At 43.2% G+C, this 22,089-nt stretch overlaps 1 protein-coding gene across 1 annotated transcript in view; it reads left to right on the top strand.

The window, feature by feature from the left end:
* The first annotated feature begins 1,030 nt into the window (after window positions 1-1,030).
* Window positions 1,031-22,089, top strand: part of MCOLN2 (mucolipin TRP cation channel 2) — a 41,804-nt gene continuing 20,745 nt past the window's right edge. Inside the window, exons 1-5 of the mRNA XM_080657288.1 lie at window positions 1,031-1,186; window positions 11,206-11,379; window positions 13,225-13,378; window positions 20,377-20,461; window positions 20,569-20,665. Coding sequence (XP_080513414.1) covers window positions 1,034-1,186; window positions 11,206-11,379; window positions 13,225-13,378; window positions 20,377-20,461; window positions 20,569-20,665 — 663 coding nt within the window. The 5' untranslated portion in view covers window positions 1,031-1,033. The remainder of the gene's footprint in view (window positions 1,187-11,205; window positions 11,380-13,224; window positions 13,379-20,376; window positions 20,462-20,568; window positions 20,666-22,089) is intronic.

Raw genomic sequence — 22,089 nt, 5'->3', positions numbered from 1 at the left:
CTATGTTGTTATATTAATTACTAGTGACCCTTCTCTATGTTATGTTATATTTATTATTAATAGAATTAAATTTTTTTTGTTTTGCACACTCCACTTTGGGGACTACTTAGTGGAAAGACCACATCTCTCCCATTAGTTCTGATCATAGTCCTGTGACCACACCTCATGGGTTCTCTTTGGCCTGGCTTGAATCCTATGCCCACTCCCGAGTGCAGAGCCCTTGGAAAAAGTAAAAGCAACTTTTACTAATGTAAGGAGACATAGATATCTGATTAGGCATACCTGCAGAGGTGCTGTTTTTACTTTTTAAATATATCTACATTTTAGGATCTTATCGTCACTCATATATTATCAATAAAGAAGGACATAATCCTTCATTCAGTACAAAAAGTTATAGAACAAAGATTCTTTATTTCCAGAACACTTTAGTTTCATTAGTCTATCCCAGTGGTTGGCAAACTCATTAGTCAACAGAGCCAAATATCAACAGTAAAATGATTGAAATTTCTTTTGAGAGCCAAATTTTTTAAACTTAAACTTCTTCTAGCGCCACTTCTTCAAAATAGACTCACCCAGGCCGTGGTATTTTGTGGAAGAGCCACACTCAAGGGGCCAAAGAGCCACATGTGGCTCGCGAGCCGCAGTTTGCCGACCACTGGTCTATACCAAATTTCTGTGATTTCACATTTGGAGTACATGAAAATATCCCATCTAGTTTCTGTTAATACTTCAGTGACAGGTGAGTGCTATATGTTAAAGGGTAGGAATTGATGAGTTTTGAAAATATAATTTCATTCTTATAATTTTTGACAATGGCCATTTCTAATAAGACGAGTAGCTGTGTGAAAAGGCAAATACTGGAGGGTCCTGAATAACTGTCAGATTCCTAAAGAGAACACAGGTTCCCTGGTTGAGAGAGAGTTTTGTTTGAAAGAGTGGGTAAAGCATGTGAACGGAAAGTATTACTTAGGAGCTTTCTGATGAACAGGCTGTTTTATGTATTTAAACATTGATCTTCTGTGGCAGCACTGCAATGGCTCATCTCGATTCTGACATGAAAGAAGAATGTCTGAGGAAAGACCTGAGGTTCTACTTCATGAACCCTTGTGAAAAATACCGAGCCAGACACCAGATTCCATGGAAACTGGGTTTGCAGATTTTGAAGATACTCATGGTCACCACACAGGTAATTTATATGATGAGTTCGTTTGGTTGGTTCCTTACCCCAAGATGAAACTCTGTTTTTATGTGTTCTGCCCCTTGACTTTTGTTCTGGGAAGTCCACACTCAAGTTCATAAAATTATAAAATTACTAGAGGCCTGGTGCACGAAATTCGTGCATGGCAGTGGGGGGTGTGTCCTCAGCCCATCCTGCACCCTCTCCAATCTGGGACCCCTTGAGGGATGTCCAACAGTTGGATATCCCTCTCACAATCCAGGACTGCTGGCTCCCAACTGCTCGCCTGCTTGCCTTCCTGATTGCCCCTAACTGCTTCTGCCTGCCAGCCTGATCACTCCCTAACCACTCCCCTGCCAGCCTGATTGATGCCTAACTGCTCCCCTGCCAGCCTGTTTGCCCCTGACTGCCTTCCACTGCAGGCCTGGTCACTCCTAACTGCCCTCCCCTGCAGGCCTGGGTCCCCCCCAACTGCCCTTCCCTGCAGGCCCAGTCACCCCCAACTTCCCTCCTCTGCCATCCAGGTCACCCCTAACTGCCCTCCCCAGCAGGCTTGATTGCCCCCAACTGCCCTCCCTTGCAGGCCTGGTCCCTCCCAACTGCTCTCCCCTGCTGGCCTGATCACCCACAACTGCCCTCCCTTGCAGGCCTGATTCCTCCCAACTGCCCTCCCCTGCTGGCCATCTTGTGGTGGCCATCTTGTGTCCACATGGGGGCAGGATCTTTGACCACATGGGGGCAGCCATCTTGTGTGTTGGAGTGATGGTCAATCTGCATATTACTCTTTTATTAGATAGGATAGAGGCCTGGTGCATGGGTGGGGGCCGACTGGTTTGCCCTGAAGGGTGTCCCGGATCAGGGTGGGGGTTCCCTTGGGGTGTGGGGCAGCCTGGGCGAGGGGCCTGTGGTGGTTTGCAGGCCAGCCAAGCCCTCGGGCGACCCAAGCAGAGGCCCTGGGATCTGGGATTTATTTATCTTCTACAATTGAAACTTTGTAGCCTGGAGTGGAGCCAAGCCTTCTGCTTGCTCAGTGGCCGCAACCATTTCTGTTGGGATTTATATATCTTCTATAATTGAAACTTTGTAGCCTTAAGTGGAGGCCAAAGCAGGCCAGGGCTGCAGAAGCTTGGCTTCCTCCATCACCGGGGGCAACCCTAGCCTCCTGCTCTCTCCAGCTCCGTGGCTGCCACCATTTCTGTTGGGATTTATCTTCTATAATTGAAACTTTGTAGCATTGAGTGGAGGCCTGGGCCTGCCAGGGTGTGCAGAAAGCTTGGCTTCCTCCATTGCCAGGGAAACTCAAGCCTCCCTCCTGCTCTGTGGCTGCAGCCATCTTGGTTGGGTTTATTTGCATATTCCCTCCTGATTGGCTGGTGGGTGTGGCTGGTGGGCGTGGCTTGTGGGTGTAGCAGAGTGATGGTTAATTTGCATATCACTCTTTTATTAGATAGGATGTTGACTCTGGAGGACTGATGGTACAGGTTGAAGTTCATTTCTGATGGTGACTTTGTTTTAGGAAGGGATTATGGTGCCCTGCCTCCACAGGTTCTTTAACTCTAGGTGAATAGCAGATCTGTATTGCAGGGTGTGGGTTTCTATATCAGAATGAGGCACATAGGCTGGTGCAGGCTGCTCAATCCAAAGTGACCTCTGTTCTTGAAATCTCTCATCTTTATCCAAATACGTCTTACTTAAATACACTTTTAAATGTTGCATCTTTGACTGTTTTGACTTTAAAGATTTAGAGAATGCTAGGCATCCCTTTCATCAGTGGCTGAGTGCTCTGAGTATTTAAATACTAAGCCCCTGGCATTATAAGGAGCATAGAGAGGCTACATTGAGACCTTCCCCCCTCTTCATTTTTATTTATTGATGAGAGAGAGAGAGAGAGAGAGAGAGAGAGAGAGAGAGAGAGAAACATTGATTTGTTTTTCCACTTATTTATGCATCCATTGGTTGATTCTTGTATGTGCTCTGACCAGGGATTGAACCTGCAACCTTGGTGTACTGGGACGATGCTCCAACCAACTGAGCTATACCACAAGGGCTGAGACCTTTTTGTTTAAGTCCATATTGTTGAGCCCTTTATTGCCAGTATTACAACAGCCATTAGAATCGTCATGTAGCGTTGGGGCCTGTGGTGTGGAACCATTTTCAGGGGTGTGTCTCTCTAGGTAACTACATTTGAAACACTTGCTCTTTAGGAAACAGGACTGATTTGAGGTATTTGGCTCCAATGGCAAATAATCATTCTGTTGTCAATGTAAAAGTTTTTGTAAAGATGTTATTCCTGGAACGCAAACATAAATACCTTTCTAAAAATACCCCCATAAAGTTTTAGACATGAGAGGAGGTTTCTGCCATAACTGAAGTTGCTTCTTTATTCTGCATTCATAAAGAGGTCTTCCATTATATGACATGCTGTGCAGCTCATCCAGTTTTAGGGTAACCAAGTTTCTTAAAAAAAAACAAAACAAGTTTGAGATGGTTACTAGTAAATGTATATGTTTAGCCATTTTCTTCTTTTTTAATTTTTTCATTTTAATTCTTAGTTTTGAAGTTTTAATTTTGGCAACCTATAATATAGGGACATTATTAGTATTACTTAGAAAGCAGAGAAATAATGTCTCCTTTTGTCATTTGGTTAATTTTAATTGTTTCCCAATTTCTTTTCTTGCCAAACTAGCTTTCATTTCATTTTTTTAAAAATCTACTAAAATTCTAACTTATCCGGACACAACACATTATCAACATCCTTAACTTATCTTCCTTGTCCTGATATATACTAAATCCCATGGATTCTTCCTTCAAAACTGCATCTATTTATGTTTTGCCATGCTCACTATCTTCTTTCTAGCACAGGCTCTCATCTGTTAGTTGATTAAAGATGTGTATGGAGCACCTTGTATGCTAAGCATGCCGTTGGCCATCTAGTTGTGGATATGTTACTGCTATTGACAACTAACCTAACACGTTGCATAGTGTTTACCACGCGCTGGGGATAATAAGGGCTGTGTGCATGTTAACTCAATTTCATCCTTACAGCAGATCTGTGAGGTAGGTTCAGAAATTACCTGCTTTCGTGGATGAGGAAACTGAGCCAAAGAGAGTTAATGCTCATGGCCATGCAGTTAGTAAGTGGCAGAGCTGGAATTTGAGCCCCAGCAATCTGGCTCTGAAGCCCGCACTCTTATTCTCACATTGTTTCTATTCTAAATGTAGGTCCTCAGAGTTTGTAGTCTAGGAATACAGACAAGTTAACTAGGCCACTTCTAGTCTTCATTTTATGCCTACCTTTCTTATCCACATACATACCAGTCCATTCAATGCTAATATCAAATTAATTTTTCTTAAAATGCCTTCATTGTGTCTCCCTCCTGCTCAGAAACTTCTGCAGAACACCATTTCCCACAGAAGAAACTCCTGATTCCATAGCCTGGATTCACAGATTTTCAACTTGCCTTCCCACGAGGTTTTCATCTGCTGTTCCCTCCACATACCCAGCCCGATGACCCCGCCCAGTGATCCTGCTCTGTTTGTTCCTCAGTCCAGAGGGACTCCTTTTTCTCCCTCATCGTACAGGCACTGTGTGAAGTCCATCTCCCCTACCGACCTTGCCTGACCATTCAGCCTCTGATTTTTGCTAGTACCCCTGTGTCCACATCACGAATTTCACTTTTAATAGAATATTTCTGGGAATTGATCATTTACTTTTTGTGTACCCTGTCTCCCCTCACAAAATTGAGGGGGGTGATTACACTTTCGTTCGTCTGTAGGATCATTCTAATAAGGTTTGCTACTTGGGTGATATCTAATTGGAGCAGATTTCTTGACTGTATTTCCTTCCCTCAAACCCCATTTTCTCTCCTCATTTTTCAGTCTCTTTTAGCACTCCACCCTCAATTCTAATGGGATGGGTGGCATTTTATCAAGATTGATGAGAAGGAAACTTTTAAAAAAGACATTCCTACTCTTCATTTGGCAGTAATTTGTAATCTTGAGAGAGGTGTCTACATTCCTTTGCTAGTTCTACTCTTTCCCTCCCATATTCTTTGTAAGTTATTACAGCGGTATCTTGATTTCACCTGGTACAGAATATTTTCTCCTACACTGTTTGATTTCATAATCAGGTCTTAACTTCACAATCTCTGCCAGGCTGCACTTAATTGTGTGATTATTTTTCTGGCTTATATCATATTCTCGGCAAATCTTAAGATCTAGTTAGAGGGGCAGGTGTGTTTTTCTGTCAAACTCCTCTTAAAAAATAAACTTATTTGGCCAATCCTATCATCTACTTACTCTTGCTTTGTAGAGAGTGTTTGATTCTGAAGCTGGTATTTTTGCCCCTAAAAACTCTTCCATAGCAGGAAGAGAACCTCACAGTCTCCTCTTCAGGGTTTACCTCCTCTACTAAGAGATGCTTTGAAAATCCCAACCCTGACCTGATGCTAGACGATACAGGTGGGTCTTGGCTTGTTCTATGAAAAATAGAATGAGGAATTGCTTTGTTTATGATGCCAGATGGGGGTGGTTACAAGCAGGGATCACAACTCCAAGTCTCTCATTTCCAAAATGGAGCTGTTGAGCATTAAGTTTAAATAAAGTGATGGCTTAAAATATCAGCAAGTTGTATGCTACGTTCCTGGTCAAGTTATCGATTCCCCCTTCAGATTTTTGTATGTGTGAATTTTTTTTTAATAAATCTTTATTCAGATTATTACAATTGTTTCTCCTTTTTCCCCCCATAGCTCCCCTCCACCTGGTTCCCACCCCACCTTCTGCCCTTACCTCCCCCCCACTGTCCTCATCCATAGGTGTATGATTTTTGTCCAGTCTCTTCATGAACCCCCCATACCCCTTTCCCCCTGAGAATTATCAGTCCACTCCCTTTCTATGCCCCTGATTCTATTATATTCACCAGATTATTCTGTTCCTCAGGTTTTTAATTCACTTGATTTTTAGGTTCACTTGTTGATAGATATGTATTTGTTGTTCATAATTTTTCTCTTTACTTTTTTCTTCTTCCTCTTCTTTAAGAATACCTTTCAGCATTTCATATAATACTGGTTTGGTGGTGATGAACTCCTTTAGCTTTTTCTTATCTGTGAAGCTCTTTATCTGCCCTTCAATTCTGAATGATAGCTTTGCTGGGTAGAGTAATCTTGGTTGTAGGTTCTTGCTATTCATCACTTTGAAAATTTCTTGCCACTCCCATCTGGCCTGCATCGTTTCTGTTGAGAAGTCAGCTGACAGTCGTATGGGTGCTCCCTTGTAGGTAATTAACTGTTTTTCTCTTGCTGCTTTTAATATTCTCTCTTTGTCTTTTGCTCTTGGCATTTTAATTATGATGTGTCTTGGTGTGGTCCTCTTTGGATTCCTTTTGTTTGGGGTTCTGTGCGCTTCCTGGACTTGTAAGTCTATTTCTTTCACCATGTGGGGGAAGTTTTCAGTCATTATTTCTTCAAATAGGTTTTCAGTATCTTGCTCTCTCTCTTCTTCTGGCACCCCCATAATTCTGATGTTGGTACGCTTGAAGTTGTCCCAGAGTCTTCTTACACTATCTTCAACTTTTTGGATTTTTTTTTGCTTTTTGCTTTTTCGGTTGAGTGTTTTTTGCTTCTTTGTATTTCAATTCTTTGACTTGATTCTTGTGTTCCTCTAGTCTGTTTTTTGGGTCTCTCTATAATATTTTTTATTTCAGTCAGTGTATGTTTAATTTCTAGTTGGTCCTTTTTCATATCTTCGAGGGTTTCGTTATATTTATCAGCCATTTCTAGGATATTCTTGAAAAGCCTTATAACTTTGGTTTTGAATTCTATATCCAGTTGTTTGTTTTCCTCCATTTCTTTCGTTTGTGATCTGTTTCTTTGACGCCGCATTTTCATTGCTTCCCTGAGTTGGTAGGGTAGATTTGTGTGCTAGGTTTCCTATATGGCCCAGTGGGTCAGCCTCCCCAGTTAACCTGAGGTGGACACTCTTGGTGCACCCCTTTGTGGACTGTGTGTACAGCCTTGTTGTAATTAAGTCTTGATTGTTGTTGGTATCACTGGGAGGAATTGACCTCCAGGCCAGTTGGCTGTAAGGATCAGCTGTGTCTATGCTGGGAGAAGTTTGGTGCTGGAGACAGCCTTATAGGATTAGACTTGCCAAATTGCAATAGCCTCTGTGCTCAGCTTGGATGGGGTGGAGTCTCAGGGCGGAGCAGACAGTCTTGGCTTCCCGTCAACCTTGCCCTTGCGCGCACGCGCGCACCTGCAGACCTCTGCCTTCCCCGGCTCCCGAGTCTCCGCCCGAGAGTCCAGATTCCCCCCACAAGAGTGTGGGTCTCCAGGGGCTCGCCTGGAACTGGGGTTCAGTGCAGTCAGAACTGGGGTTCAGTGCGGTCGGGGGCTTCCTTCCCCCTTCCGCCAGAGAAAGTCAGCCAGGCTCTCAGCCGCCCTTCCTCTCTGTGCACACAAAGACCCTTTGCCGTACCTCCAATTCTCTGTGAGCTTTTCTCTTTCCTTCTAGTTGTAGAATTTTCACTTAGCCAGCTTTCCTGTGGTTCTGGATGGTGTCTGTTCTGTCTTTCAGTTGTAGTTTTGAAATTGATGTGCGAGGCAGCAGTTTAGGTGCTTACCTATGCCACCATCTTGGTTTCTCTCTGTATGTGTGAATTTTTTGTTGTTGTTGTAAATCCCCACCTAAGGATATTTTTCCCATTGATTTTTAGAGAAAGTAGAAGGGAGGGAGAGAGAGAGAGACAGAGAGAGAGAAACATTGATCGGTTGCCTTCTGCAAGTGTCCTGACTTGGGGCTGGGGATCAAACCTGCAACCCAGGCCCATACTTGACCGGGAATGGAACCCATGAGCCTTCAGTCCTCAGGCCAGTGCTCTAACCACTGTGCAACACCAGCTAGGGCTGCCTGAGTTTTTTAGCTTAGCTGGAGCATGGAAGGACTGGGTCTAGAGTTAAGTTGGCAGCATTTCAGTTTGAGGAGTAGTGTAAACAGGTGGTCAAGAGAATGAACAGGTGAGTCAAACAGCCTTTTTTCTCTCCTCACTCTGACACTTTTTAGCTATCCCAACCTGTATATGTTATGTGACTTCAGTACATTCTATCTAATAAAAGGGTAATATGCAAATTAACCATCACTCCGTCACAAAGATGGTGGTGCCCATAGCGGCCGGGGTGCTGGACACTGGCGGTGTCGCCCCAGCGATGAGCCCCAGCACCCTGCGTGCCCCGGCCTGTGGAGGGAGGGAGGGAGGGAGGACGGTCCTCTGGCCAGAGGCCGGCTGGGGCGCGGGATGCTGGCATCGTTGCAGGCCGGGCTGAGGGATGCCCGCCCCCCTCCACCATGCACGAATTTTGTGCACCGGGCCTCTAGTATATGCATAAAATGGGATTATATCCATCAACCAATTCTGGATTTGACTGTGACATTGTGATGAGCACTATCCCAGTTCCTGAATACATACGTACTAGTTGGGAAAAAAGAAAAAAAAATCATGTCCTTATGGATCCCAGCGTCATATCTCCCTCATAGAGTGTTGGGGAATTCAATGAAAAATAATAAATTTTAGGTGCCGTGCCTGGCAGTTAGTAGATAAGAGTTGTTATTCAATGCCAAGCAATGTTGATCTTGCCCACATTGTACCGCAGTTTGGTACAGAGTAGGCACTCAATGAACTTTGATTGAAGAACTTAATTCCTGTCTGTGTTTTTTCATTTGTGTGGCAGTGTTTTAAACAAAACCTGGAAGTAATCATGTGTGTTGGTTTCCTGGTCTCCTTTCTTGGCTTCAAAAAGCAGCAGGGCTTTTCTGCCACCCCCTGCAGGCACCACTGACAGACATGACCTATTTGCAGGAACTTCCGGCCTCTGTGGCTTGGTTTTCAGCACAGGCTGGATGATGTGGGACTTCTCACCTGATAGTTTCCTGAAACCGCTGGGTTTCTGCACTTGCTCAGTCCTTTACTTTGGTACTTGAGGAATGTGACCTGGTGAGGCTCAGATGCTAAGGAGTGTCATCTTTGTATCTTCTCAAATAATAGTGGCGATTCCGGAAAGCTAGCACCTGATTCTTTTCTGCAGGAGGAGCCCCAAAGACAAAATTTTCAACAGAAGGAAATTGTGTGGCATAATAAAAATGGCTTTGGGGTTAGGTTTGCCTTTCATTCCAGTTTGGTGACTTAGGACAATTTAATGAGGCTAACTCTAAATTTCTACATGGGTAAAATGGGGATAAACGCTAGTAACGTTGTTGTTATGTTAGTAAATGAGAGAATACATGTAAAGCAGTACAGCAACTGCAGTAGAATGGTAGCTATTATTTTTATTTATTCAGCCTTTTTATAAAGTCAGACAAAATTGAAAGGCTAACAAATATTTTTAAAAGTATGTAAGTTTGCATAAGCATAGTAACATTTATTTCCTATGAAAGGTGGAGTAGTTGAGGTCTTGTTTAGTGCCATGCAGTGTATCATATTGAATCATGGTATGACAGAAAATAACAAAAATGTCAAGGTTATCTAGTTGAACATGCTAATATCAACACAGTGAAACAGAGTCCCAGATTGTTTTGATGACTTAGTAGGGTGAGGATTTGGGGCAAATTTTCTAGACGCTCATTGTCTTATAAAGCAGATGAGAAGATAAAGTGGCGAGATGGGGAAAGTTATGTGGGGCAGGGCTTGTAGAGTGGTGTGTGTGTGTGGGGGGGGGGAGGAGGTGTGTGCAGGTGTGTGTGTAACAGAGAGTGTGTGAGAGTATATGTACATGAGACTATGCATGAGAAAGTGTATATATGACTGTGTGTGAATGAGAGTGTGAGTGTGCATTGAGAGAGTATGTGTGAGAGGGTGATTAAGAAAGAGAGGTTGTCTGTGTGTGTAGCAATTCCTGTTATTTTTTTGGTAAACCATTAGTGCTTGCTAATTTCCCCCACTTATTGGACTACAAGAAGAAAACTTTGGGGCAGAAAGAATACCTTCAGTCCTGATGAAGCGAGCCCTTGGTGCCTAACCTTGTGCTAGGATACAGTGTAATGGAGAATAGTAGGAGTTTTATCATGAGAAGGTAGGTGTTTGGTGACAATGAGTGGGTTTGAGCGAGCCCTGCTATTCTTCCTAGTGCTTCGATCTCAGAGAGAGGACTCTTAGGTATAAATCTTATAGAAGAGTTCTTGCAGAACTGGAGTAATTGGATTCCTTTGACAACTGTCTCCTCTCAGTGGGAGTAAGTATATATAGGCTACTTTTCAAAAACATTCTTAAAGCCATATGCAAAAAAGTTGTAATTTTAAATAATAGTTATGATTTCTGAATGTTAAATCAATACCATGAATTATTGCTTTACTAAGTACACCAAGTTTTAAAACAATTAATTTGAAATCCAAGTGTTAGAAAAATGGAATCAGACTTAACTGATTTGGATTTCTTCTCCCTTACTAAAAGTCAGCAGACTTATGTCACAATGATGCTGAGAAAAAACAATGATAAACATATAATATGTAGAAGACTGGCAAATAAAGATTCACACACACAGAGGCTAGCAGAGCCCTTGGTCATTGGTAGTGGTAATTTCTTCTAATCTTATGCTATCTAGAATTGCTCATGTAGCTTGATGAGCTTATTCTGCTTTGGACTTGTATTTTGACATTGATATGATTAGTAAAAACCAAAGCAGTGAGATTTTTCTTGCTGCTGATGATAAGAAGGCATTTAAATGGTAAAATTCAGCCCTAGTCGGTTTGGCTGAGTGGGTAGAACATCAGTCTGCCAACCAAAGGGTCCCAGGTTTGATTCCAGTCAAGGACAAGTACCTCAGTTGCAGGCTGCAGGCCCCTCCTAGGCCCAGGCCCTGGTCAGGGCATGTGCAGGAGGCAACCAATCAATGTGTTTCTCTCACATCGATATTTCTCTCTGTCTTTCCCTCTCTCTTCCACTCTCCCTAGAAATCAATGAAAAAATATCCTCGGTGAGGATTAAAATAAATAAAATAAATGGTAAAATTCATATATACCTATTTGATTTTCTTTTCTAGCTTATTCGTTTTGGTTTAAGTAACCAGCTCGTGGTTGCTTTCAAGGAAGAAAACACCGTGGCTTTTAAGTATTTGTTTTTGAGAGGTTATGCTGGCGTAGACGAAGAAAACTACAGTTACAGTGTATATACTCAAGAGGACGCCTATGAGAGCATATTTTACGCTATTAATCAGGCAAGTTTTCATTGTGAATGACCTATATTTTAAGAATATATTGATACTTGATCTTGTTGTCTTAGCCAAAAAATAAAATTATACATATATTAAAATATTCTAATTAAAACTTGCATAGTCTACCAAAAAAATGTTTATTGGTATTTCTGTAGCTACATTTCCATGCAATAGATTTTGCATATTTAAATTTTTTTATTGAGATTTACTTTTTTTATTTATCCCTTCACACCAACTACTTTGGGTAATTACCCCAGATCAAATGGTCAAGAGCAGATTTATAATCTCAGAAGGTTTGATGGATGAAATACCAAATCTGAGATTCTAGGGAGTAGAATATGATACAGTTGGATCTAGGCAGGTATTGAGAAACCAGAATGGCAGACCTGAAGAAAGCATTTAGAAGAGAGAAATTGTTATTCTTACTCTTTCCTTTTCATTCATTCATTCACTCATTCATTCATTCATCCATCCATTCAATAAATATTTGGGTACCTAGTATGTGCCAAGTACTTTTCTAGACCTTGGGGATATAGTGTGAATAAAAGATAAAACCCTGTTCTTGTAGAAGTAGTTCTAGAGGGGAGAGCCAGACAAATGAAAAGAAGTGAAATGTATAGTATTGAATGCTGACTTCCTGAAAACACCACCAAAAAAAAAAGCTCGCTGATAATAAAAACTGAGCTTATTGCTTACAGCAGTGAGGGAGGTGCTATCTTGACCATTCTCAGTAGTGCCCTGGGTAAAAGGGGCAACATCCAGACACAGATTCTGAAGTCTGATTTAGGGGGGAAAGAATAGGGTCTTTCAATGTGACGGAGCTTGATTAGAATCAGGTAAAGATCATGACATCTAATAGCTTAAGGTTGGTAGACACAGCCAGGTGAGGGTTAGAGGTGGTTCTCAAAGAATCTTGGGGTTATTAGACTAAATCTTCAAATTGATCATTTGAATGATTTTTTGGAATGTTCCTGAAATAAACAATACAGTTACTTGCAACTTTTATGTTCCTGGGAATAATAAAGTCCTATCAGTGAAGAGAGGGCCAGTGAAGCCCCACTAGTGCAGATAGGCCAGTGGGGAAGCTGTGTTCATGTGAACTAGTGTCGGGCGTGTGAATGTAAGCTGTGGGGTGTGGAAGGTTTGGGTCGTCAGTGGTATGTCAGAAAGTGATAACTGCTGAGGAATAAAGCAGGGAGCAGATTGGGAGAGCCTGGTGGTGCCTGTGTGCTGGTGATGGATGTTTGCACTTATCATTGAGCAGTTCGGGAAGGCCTCACTGAGGTGGTAATATTTGAGTCAAGACCTGAAGCAGTGAGCCTAGCAAATTGAAAACCTGGAACAACAAAGGCCACAGGCAGGTGTGTGCCTGGGAGCTCCAGGAACTGCCTGGAGGTCAGTGTGGCTTCAGGAGGTGGGGGTGGAACCAAGGGTCACTAGTCTGCTGTTAGGTCAGAGAGGTGGGCACGGCCTCAGCTTGGGCCCAGAGTGAGGTGGGAGGTCTGTCAGCACTCCCTTTAGTTTTGAATTCTGCGAGGCAGTGTGTTTCTGTCCAACCTGAGAAGATGACCTTCTGGTATTTTACATTGGGAGTTCTATTGAGGAATCTGTAATAATAAAAGTATAATATGCTAATTAGACTGGACGACCTTCCCGACGAAGCCGGCTGCGAGGGCCAAGGCAGAGGCAGCTGCCATGGCGGGGGCTGAGCCCCTTGCACAAATTTCATGCATCGGGCCTCTAGTATGATATAAGCAGTAACAAGTAGCTAAAGTCTATTTCATATGCATTAACTTCTGATGAAACTCTGGAAAGCTCATAGTGTTTTTATTTAACTCTTTTTAATAGTATCATCGTCTAAAGAACATATCCCTGGGGACCCTAAGTTATGGAGAAAATGAAGAGCATAGAATTGGCTTAAAAGTCTGTAAGCAATACTACAAGAAAGGGACCATGTTTCCCTCTATTGAGACACTGAATATTGACAGTGACATCGAAACAGGTAATGGATCACTTTATTATATGCCTTTATCATCTCCTATGGAAACAGCAAAAATGCCCTCATGTGCTAACAAATGGAACAACTTCAACCTTGCTTTCGTGACTGCTATTTGCAGCTGTCAGTTTAACATTTGCCTACAAAGGGCTTTGGCTCAAGAAACGGCAGGTCTATGTAATAGGACCTAGAAATTTGTGGATCTCTTAGGTGCAACTCAAGGTGGTTGGTTTTGTGGTAAATGCCCAGGTGTTTCCTGTTTGTTTAGGTTTTCCCCTCTTCCACGAGGGGACAATTAGATATTTGGGGGGGGAAAATAAAAGAAAGATGAGTCTGTATTTATTAAATGAAATAATGTGTTAAAATGCTTTGCACTCTTGTTTTTATTATTTGTAAAATATATTAATGCTCTTCAAAGGCAAATTGTGATTAGCAACTCGTTTCCTCTTTCAGGCTATTGCTGGCCCCAAAGTTAACATCTACACAAGCAGAATTGTGTTGTGCCATTCTGTTAAGAATTTAAAAGAATGTCTTATGTAAATTCAAAGTGTTTGACTTACAGATCTGGGGGGTTTGTAATTCGTTCAACAAACCTCTGGTGTACACCTACCATGCCCAAGGTACTCACTGTGTATGTCGTCGTGTGCTGCATAACTGTTCAGTCAATGACGGATCACATACACCACAGCAGTCCCACAAGATTATAATGGAACTGAAAAATCCCCATTGCCTAGTGACATCACAGTGCAATGCATTACACAAATACTCACCATTATGTTACAGTTGCCTACAGTGTTCAGTGGAGTGACATGAGACCGCCTAGGAGCTGTAGGGGAACAAAATTTGTCATCCTCAAATATGTCTACTTGGCAAAAGGATTATTTTAGGCAGGTTAGTTTAAGAAACAGAAAATATGGAAGAAGCTCGTAAGAGACATCTCCCTTTGTAAGGATGTCTCCCTAGCTGTGCCAGCAAGAGTGGGGTGACCTTGCCTCTGCAGACTCTTATCAATGCAGATGGCAAAGATTCAAATCTGCTTAACAACCTCACCTTTGTTTACTGTGCTTTCCCTGATAACCTCTCATACCTGACCCTCCCCATCCACAGCATCTTCTTTTGTCCTCAGCTGAAGGTGATATTTAAGGTAGTTGATGGCTTCAGTTTTCCTGGGTCTCTGTATATAGCAGGTATACATGTTATTAAACTTTTATTTTCTCCTATCAATCTGTCTTTTATTACAGGAATGTCTTAGCTGAGAACCCAGAAGGGTAGAGGGAAAATTACTTTTCTTCTCCTAGAGAGCAATGGGCTATATCAGTGGTCGGCAAACTCATTAGTCAACAGAGACAAATATCAACAGTACAACGATTGAAATTTCTTTTGAGAGCCAAATTTTTTAAACTTAAACTTCTTCTAACGCCACTTCTTCAAAATAGACTCGCCCAGGCCGTGGTATTTTGTGGAAGAGCCACACTCAAGGGGCCAAAGAGCCGCATGTGGCTCGCGAGCTGCAGTTTGCCAACCACGGGGCTATACCAATTAGCGTAGGTGTGTAGTAGGCTATACCATCTAGGTTTGTGTAAGTGCCCTCTCTGATGTTCACACAATGATGGAATCGCCACATTTCTCAGAAGGTAACCCTGTGGTAATCTGTGCATGATTATACTGGGCTTGCAACGATTAATCAGTGATAGCGCCTCAGTTAGATGACAGTTCGGGAGTAGGGATCCTAGTAGCAGTTTACATTTGGGGTGGTTTTATCAAAAGGAGCATCACACCATTCAGTTGACCCTATTCCTATGACCTGATTTTAAGGGATCTTGGCAATAGAGTAGAACACCCGCATAAGGCTGAGGTCCTCATTCTGTTTCCACAGGCTGCCTGCTAGACTCTGCGTGGGTCGGTGTGTCCTGTGCTCCTGGCTCTGAGAGAAGCAGCTCCTGAGCCAGGACCAGCAGGGGCCCCAGGTGGCTTTCAGAGGTCATCTCGGTGTCAGGTGTCAGCGGCTGGCTTTGTGGGCAGCAACCTTAAAAGTGGCTTGTCTGATTGCCCCTCAGGTTTTGCTCTCCTGAGATCTATTTGGTAGACAGCAATCAGGGGCTGATTGGTTCACTCTGAATCTTCCCTGAGGCTGTCAGCTCCCTCCTCCCTGTCACTGATAGGAGTACCTGACAAGTGGAGCCGAAACCTTGTGCAGTGACCCTCTGCTTCAAGTAAGCCACTGGCCACTTGCCCTCTTAAAAAATGTGTGACTCAGTTGGATGCATCATACAGCTATTTCCCAGTGATTCATATGTCGTTTTCCTCTATTGATTTTTCTTTAAAAATGGATTAAAGAAATCTGGCCAAAGTCAGTATCAGTGGTGAGGTAGGACATGCAGTCCCAGAAAGTAGAATTTTCCTCCTGGCCATTGGACAGTGATGCACTTGCTCATTTCCTTTCTATCAGAATATGGAATATTTTTAATCAAATGGAGAGAGGTTGGTTATTAATTTGACTTTAAGGGAGACTACTTAAGTAAGTTAATTGTATTCTTTAACTTATTAAATATAACTTATCAAAGAAAATGTTTGATGTATCTATTCAGAAGGTATCTGTAATAAAAGTGTAATATGCTAATTAGACCGGACAGCTGAACGATCTTCCGGATGTCCTTCCGGATGACCTTGTGGATGAAGCCAGGGCTGCGAGGGCTGAGGCCCTTGCACGAATTTCATGCATTGGGCCTCTAGTAAAGAATAGTCTTAAATACTTGATGCCTCTCTTTTCTTGGACACACTGGAGGAAGCCTGCCGATGAAATAAATAGGAACTGAGTTTGACATCAGTGGTATGGTCTTATAGTTTAAGTAGGTCACTTAGCAGAAGCTGTTCTCAGTTACCTATTCAGGAATTTGCTTTCCCTTTCCCATTAAGAGAATTGTCCTTCAGTGAGCTAAATGCAGAGATCTCCTGCATGGGCCTGTTTACTCTGCAGATTAATATTTATTTACATGTCTGTGCAGCTGGCGTGAAGGGTTTCCTGTCATTAATGCTGTGGACCTATCCCTCCACTCCTCCCTCTAGACCTGTAGCTTTATAGTTCAGCCTTACTTGGGGGAGTTATAAGTCCTGTTAAAAAAATTTTTTTAAACATTTACATAGCGATCATTCTTATATAGTGTTTCATTTCTTGTAACACGGATTTAAATTTCTTCTGTTCTCCTTTCTTAGCATGAGGCATCCTGACCATTTCATCACTCGCCCAGCTTTTCAAAGAACAGATATAATCCACCCTCCAATTGTCTCTACGAGGGTTGTTGTTTCATTTGCTCGAGTGTCTGTTCTGTGAACGAGGTTCATTTGAGTCAGGGGTGGGCAAACTTTTTGACTCGAGGGCCACAATGGGTTCTTAAACTGGACCGGAGGGCCGGAACAAAAGCATGGATGGAGTGTTTGTGTGAACTAATATAAATTCAAAGTAAAGAAGTGGAGGGGAGAGCAAGAGAACCGGATAGAACAGCCGGATCCGGCCCGCGGGCCGTAGTTTGCCCAAGGCTGATTTGAGTGAAGAGTCTGCTACTCTAATACCAGTTTGTTCTGTCTGAGGTTTGATGTTTTACGTAGGGCTCTAGCCATCCTTTTAAAAAGTCTCAGTTTCTAGGTTTTGCTGCCACCAGGTTCTTAGTGGCCTCATTAGCAATGACTCCAGCATAAGGTCAGCCAGATTTTAGAGAGTTCTGCATGTGTATTTGATAAAGTGCATCCCCATAATTACAACGATAAAACTTGACCAATCAATCAGGCTTTTATAAGGCAAATTTAATATCATTGAACTGTGAAGAGCTTAGGCTCTGGAAATGAACACATGTGGGTTTAAATTCTGGTTTGCCATCAGCTAGCTGTGTGACCTTGAGAAAGTCTCGTGGCCTCTCTGTGCCTTGGATTGTCCATCTGCAAAATTGCAGCAATAGTACCTATCTCACAAGGTTGCTTTGGGTTTAAATAGGATGATGCATTAAATGAGAGAACATATAAAGCTCCTAACACAGTGCCTGGCACAGAGTAAGTGGGTGACATGTAGTTGCTATTTTTATCATCATCAGCCTTTTCCTCTAGAGAACAAGTTTGTTGTGAGTAACTGCTCTCACCATATTAATCAAGATCCGGTCAAGAAAACCGACATTATAAACTGTTTCTTGACATCAATAAATAATCTATTTGCCAAAGGTAAGGAGGCACCCCTCTGACACTTGCCTTTCTTAATATTGTGCCTGTTGAGTTGTCCATTCAGCTCATGTCCTTGTTTTCAGCCTAGGAAAACGAATTTTCACAAAATATAAGTGTGTCCTATGTATTGTGACATTTTGTGTGTAAGCTATATGCTAGGCCAATGGTCGGCAAACTGTGGTTCGCGAGCCACATGCGGCTCGCTAGCCGCAGTTTGCCGCCCTGTTGACTAATGAGTTTGCCGACCACTGGGATAGGGGTTTAATCACAAGGAACAAAAACAGCCTGTAATTATTGGAATCGAGAGTCTAGGTCAGTGGTCAGCAAACTCATTAGTCAACAGAGCGGCAAACCGTGGCTCACGAGCCGCATGTGGCTTGCAAACTGCAGTTTGCCAACCACTGTGCTAGGCAATGGGACAACCGCACAACATAATATGCTCTTGTTCACAAAGAACTTATCCTCTAGTTGATAGGATAGATAAGCAAATAGAGGATTGCAGTTGTGGGAGACCTCTTAAAGAATTAGCCACTGACTCTACCAAGGTTCTGGAGCAATTACTGAGAATCAGCCCTGGTGTTTCCATTTTATTTTATTTTTTAAACTGGAGGCCCAGTGCACAGAATCGTGCACCAGTGGGGTCCCTCAGCCTGGCCTGCACCCTCTCTCAATCCAGGACCCCTCAGGGGAAACCGGCAGTCCAACATCCCCCAAGAGATGTAGTAGTGCATAAAGTGGCAGGTGGGCAGGGAGGAGTCCAAGCCCAGCCTGGCGCTGTGCTACTGCTGCTCATCCCAGCCCCGTTGCACCTGCCTCTGCCGCCGCTTGGTAGCTGTGCCGCAGAGGTGGGAGAGGTTTGCGCTGCCACTGCTGCGCTTGCTAGCCATGAGCCCGGTGTCTGGTCCCCCATGGTCAGCTGAGCAGCGCTCCCGATGTAGAGGAATTGATTTCAGAGAGCGATAGAAACATCAGTAAAGAGATAGAATCATTTGCGAGCTGCCTCCTGCATGCCCCACACTGGGGATCAAGCCCACAACCTGGGCATGTGCCCTGAGTGGGAATTGAACTGTGACCTCCTAGTCATAGGTTGATGCTCAGCCACTGAGCCATGCTGGCTGGGCCAGTGTTTCCATTTTAAAGGCAGCCAGAGCCCCAGTAGGAGCCAGTGAAGCCGACTTTGCAGCAGTCTGTCTGTGAGGGCTCTGTGCCCTTGAAAGGCGTTTACCAGTTCTAGACCTCCTCAGGTTCCTACTAAGGTGTTGGGCTACACAGGAATGAGACACGTTTTCATGTGAGGCTCTTGGACTCATTCTTTTATAGTTTAAAGCTCATATTATATTTTTATTGGAATACAACCTAAGTTCCTTTCTCTTCAGTTTTTATTTTGAAAAAATATCAGGTGACACAGAAAGTTTGCAAAATAACAGAGAAATTTCCTTGTATAACTTTCATCTAGATTTCCCTGACCACTCGACCAGTCACTATGAGGTGCACTGACCACCTCTTGGTCCCTTTCCCCGGCCGCAGGCTCCCATATCCCGATGGCACACGTGGACTCAGGGGTGGGTGGTGGGGGATGCGGGTGGCACCTGGCCAAGGCCCCCATCCCGCTGGTCGCCCCACACATAGAGGGTGACCTGCAGTGGGGGTGGGGCCAGTGAGCGGGCGGGAATGGCTGACCTCTCAGTCCTCCCCGCCCCAGCCATCAGGCTCTCATTGCCCAACGGCAAACTGGGAACCCGGGTGGGTGGCAGCAGGGGGCAGGCTGGCTGCCCTAGGGATTGCAGGCTAGGCCTAGGGACCGTACCCACATACGAATTTCATGCGCTGGACCTCTAGTGTTTAAATATTCCTCCTGAAATGTATGAGAATAAGAGGCTGACATGATGTCCCTTTACCTGTAAATATTCCAGTGTGTTTCCTAAGAACAGTCTCCCACATCACCTCTGTACAGTGCTCAAAAGCACAAGTAAACATCAGCACAGCACTTTAATCTACAAACCCTATTCACATTTCATCAATTGCCCTAATGTTGTCTATAGCAAAAGAAAGGCCCCCTCCCACCCCATCCTCCTTGGTCCAGGATCACATACTGCATTTAGTTGTCATGCCTCTTTAGTCTCCTTTAATCTGGAGCAAAATAGTTCCAGATTGGTTGGTTGTTGGGTTGTGTGTGTATTTTTTATGACCTTGACATTTTTTTAAAAAGTATGTTTTTATTTATTTTAGAAAGAGAGAGAGAGAGAGAGAGAGAGAGAGAGAGAGAGAGAGAGAGAGAGAGAAAGAGAGAGAGAGAGAGAGAGAGAGAGAAAACATGGATGTGTGTATGCACCCAGACCGGGCATCTAACTGCAACCTGGGTATTGTGCCCTGAACGGGAATTGAACCTGCGACCTCTTGGTGCGTGAGACGATGCTCAGCCAACTGTCCCACACCGGCCAGGGGCTGATTTTGACATTTTTAAAGAGTAAAATGTTCCTCACTTTGGGTTTTTCTGTTTCTTTAGGACTAGATTGGGGTTACGCATTTTAGCGAGAATAGCACACAGCAGTACATTATTTCAGGAGGTGTTTTTTTTTTTTTTATCTCATTACTGTCAGTGTGAACTTGGATCACTTGGGCAGGGTGCTGCTATCTGCCAGCTTCTCCATTGTAGTTACCGGTCTTCCTGTTGTAATTCATAAGTACTCTGTGGGGAGATTCGTTGGAAGTGTTCTGCTTCTCCTCGCCCTTCGGCCCACTGGTTTTAGCATCTGATTTTTGCCTGAAGCAATTGTTGTTCTCCATTGGTCTAGACTGCATTTACTTGGACCTCCAGGGCCTCTCCAAGAACGCTGAGGACTGGAAGAACTCATCATTCTTCAGACTGGAATTTTATAGGTGAAAACGTTTTCAGTCTCATTTCCCAGGAGACAGGCATTGAGGGAGGGAAGGAGAGTAGATAGTAAGACTCTGACAATGTATACCTTGTGATATTTTTTATTTAGGCTCTTACAGGTTGAAATCTCCTTTCACCTCAAAGGCATTGACCTGCAGACGATGCTTTCCCGAGAGTTACCAGACTGTTACGTCTTTCAAAATACGGCAAGTGTCTGTTTACTCAGCCACTGTTTCTTATGCTTCCCCCCTCCTTCTGTAGATGCACAGTGCCAAGCACACCAGCCTATAGATGTGTCAGATGCAGTTGTGTTTAAAAGAGTTGAATAGCACAATAGCATTGTTCATCCAGAGACCGTTTCTTCTGAAAATGAAGCAAAGCCTTTTCCATTGTTTTAAAAACTAAATTTCTGCATTGAAAAGAGAAGTTTCCAAATTGGCTTTGAGCTCTTATTCTTCTAATACATTTTTTAAAAGTTTATTACAAGTGTTTTAAGTGTCTATAATACTTTCCCCACTTTCAAAGAAAGGTCTTTGCAAATGTAGCAAACACTTTCAAACCTCCAGGCAGACGGTGCCCCCTTGATCTGAAGGCCATTCTGCAGAGAATCAGTTGTGGCTCCTTTTAATTTGGGAGGAGGCTTGTGCGGTGAAGAGACTGTTCAGTTTTGTGGGGACAGTAACCTGTCTTCTCACTTTCATGGAATTTCATGCCCTTCTTTTCTCCCTCCCTTTTCCCTTTCTTTTTCCTCCCCTTCCTCCCTTCTTCATGTTCATGGAAGAGCAAAACTGGATGCTGAGCTGAACATTGTATGCAATTATCTTTTAGCAACTCAGGAGAGTACTTTATTCAATAGTCTGTAAATACTAATGAGTCCCTACCGTGCACCACACACTGCCCTGCTCTTGAGGTGCAGTGGAAGCTTACAGCTCAGTGGAAGAGAGAGAAAAGCAAGTAAACAAAGAAATAAAAGTAATTACTAATGGTGACTTGTGGTAAGGAAGAGAAGAGCAGGATTAATGGCCCTGGAGTAACCTACACATTATGAATCACATGATGAAATTAAGAAAGTTCACAGGCAGAGAACTTGAGAGCTGAAAGTGCAGCTGATCTATGAGTAAATCTATAAGCATTGGGATCTCTGAACACAAGCCACACTCTGTGTAACCCAATTATATCACTATGACCAAACTAGAGGTTCGAGAATTCACCCTACAGGCCTCATTTCTATACCTCTGAGCTATGACTAAACCTCCACTAACCCTGGCACTTGATGTCTCATTTCCCCCTAGGAAAACCCCGAAAATACTTCTCTCAAGGCCTAAAATACCCAGCAGATTTCACTTACAAATTTTAAGTGATGTATGAGTCATTGTCAATCTTAAATTCAGCCTGCAGCCTTAGGGCATTCTTTGCCATTTCTGAAAACATTATATATAGCATTTGAGGTGAACAGAAAACTAATCTCCAACCTAGTAGAAACCTAGAATTTCATACCCAAAAGACTAACTTGAAGCAAATGCTTTTGGATTCCATTCAGTGTAATCAGTGAGGTCACTGTGTTCTCCTGTCAAAGACTGGTGAATTTCATGTTTGTTCCTGGGACTAGCTGGCTGTTTTGCTTTTGGAT

Source organism: Plecotus auritus (assembly GCF_963455305.1).
Source record: "Plecotus auritus genome assembly, chromosome: 2".
NCBI classification, from domain to species: domain Eukaryota; kingdom Metazoa; phylum Chordata; class Mammalia; order Chiroptera; family Vespertilionidae; genus Plecotus; species Plecotus auritus.
Note: the sequence above shows the minus strand (reverse complement) of the source record. Positions and strands in the feature narration are given on the sequence as shown.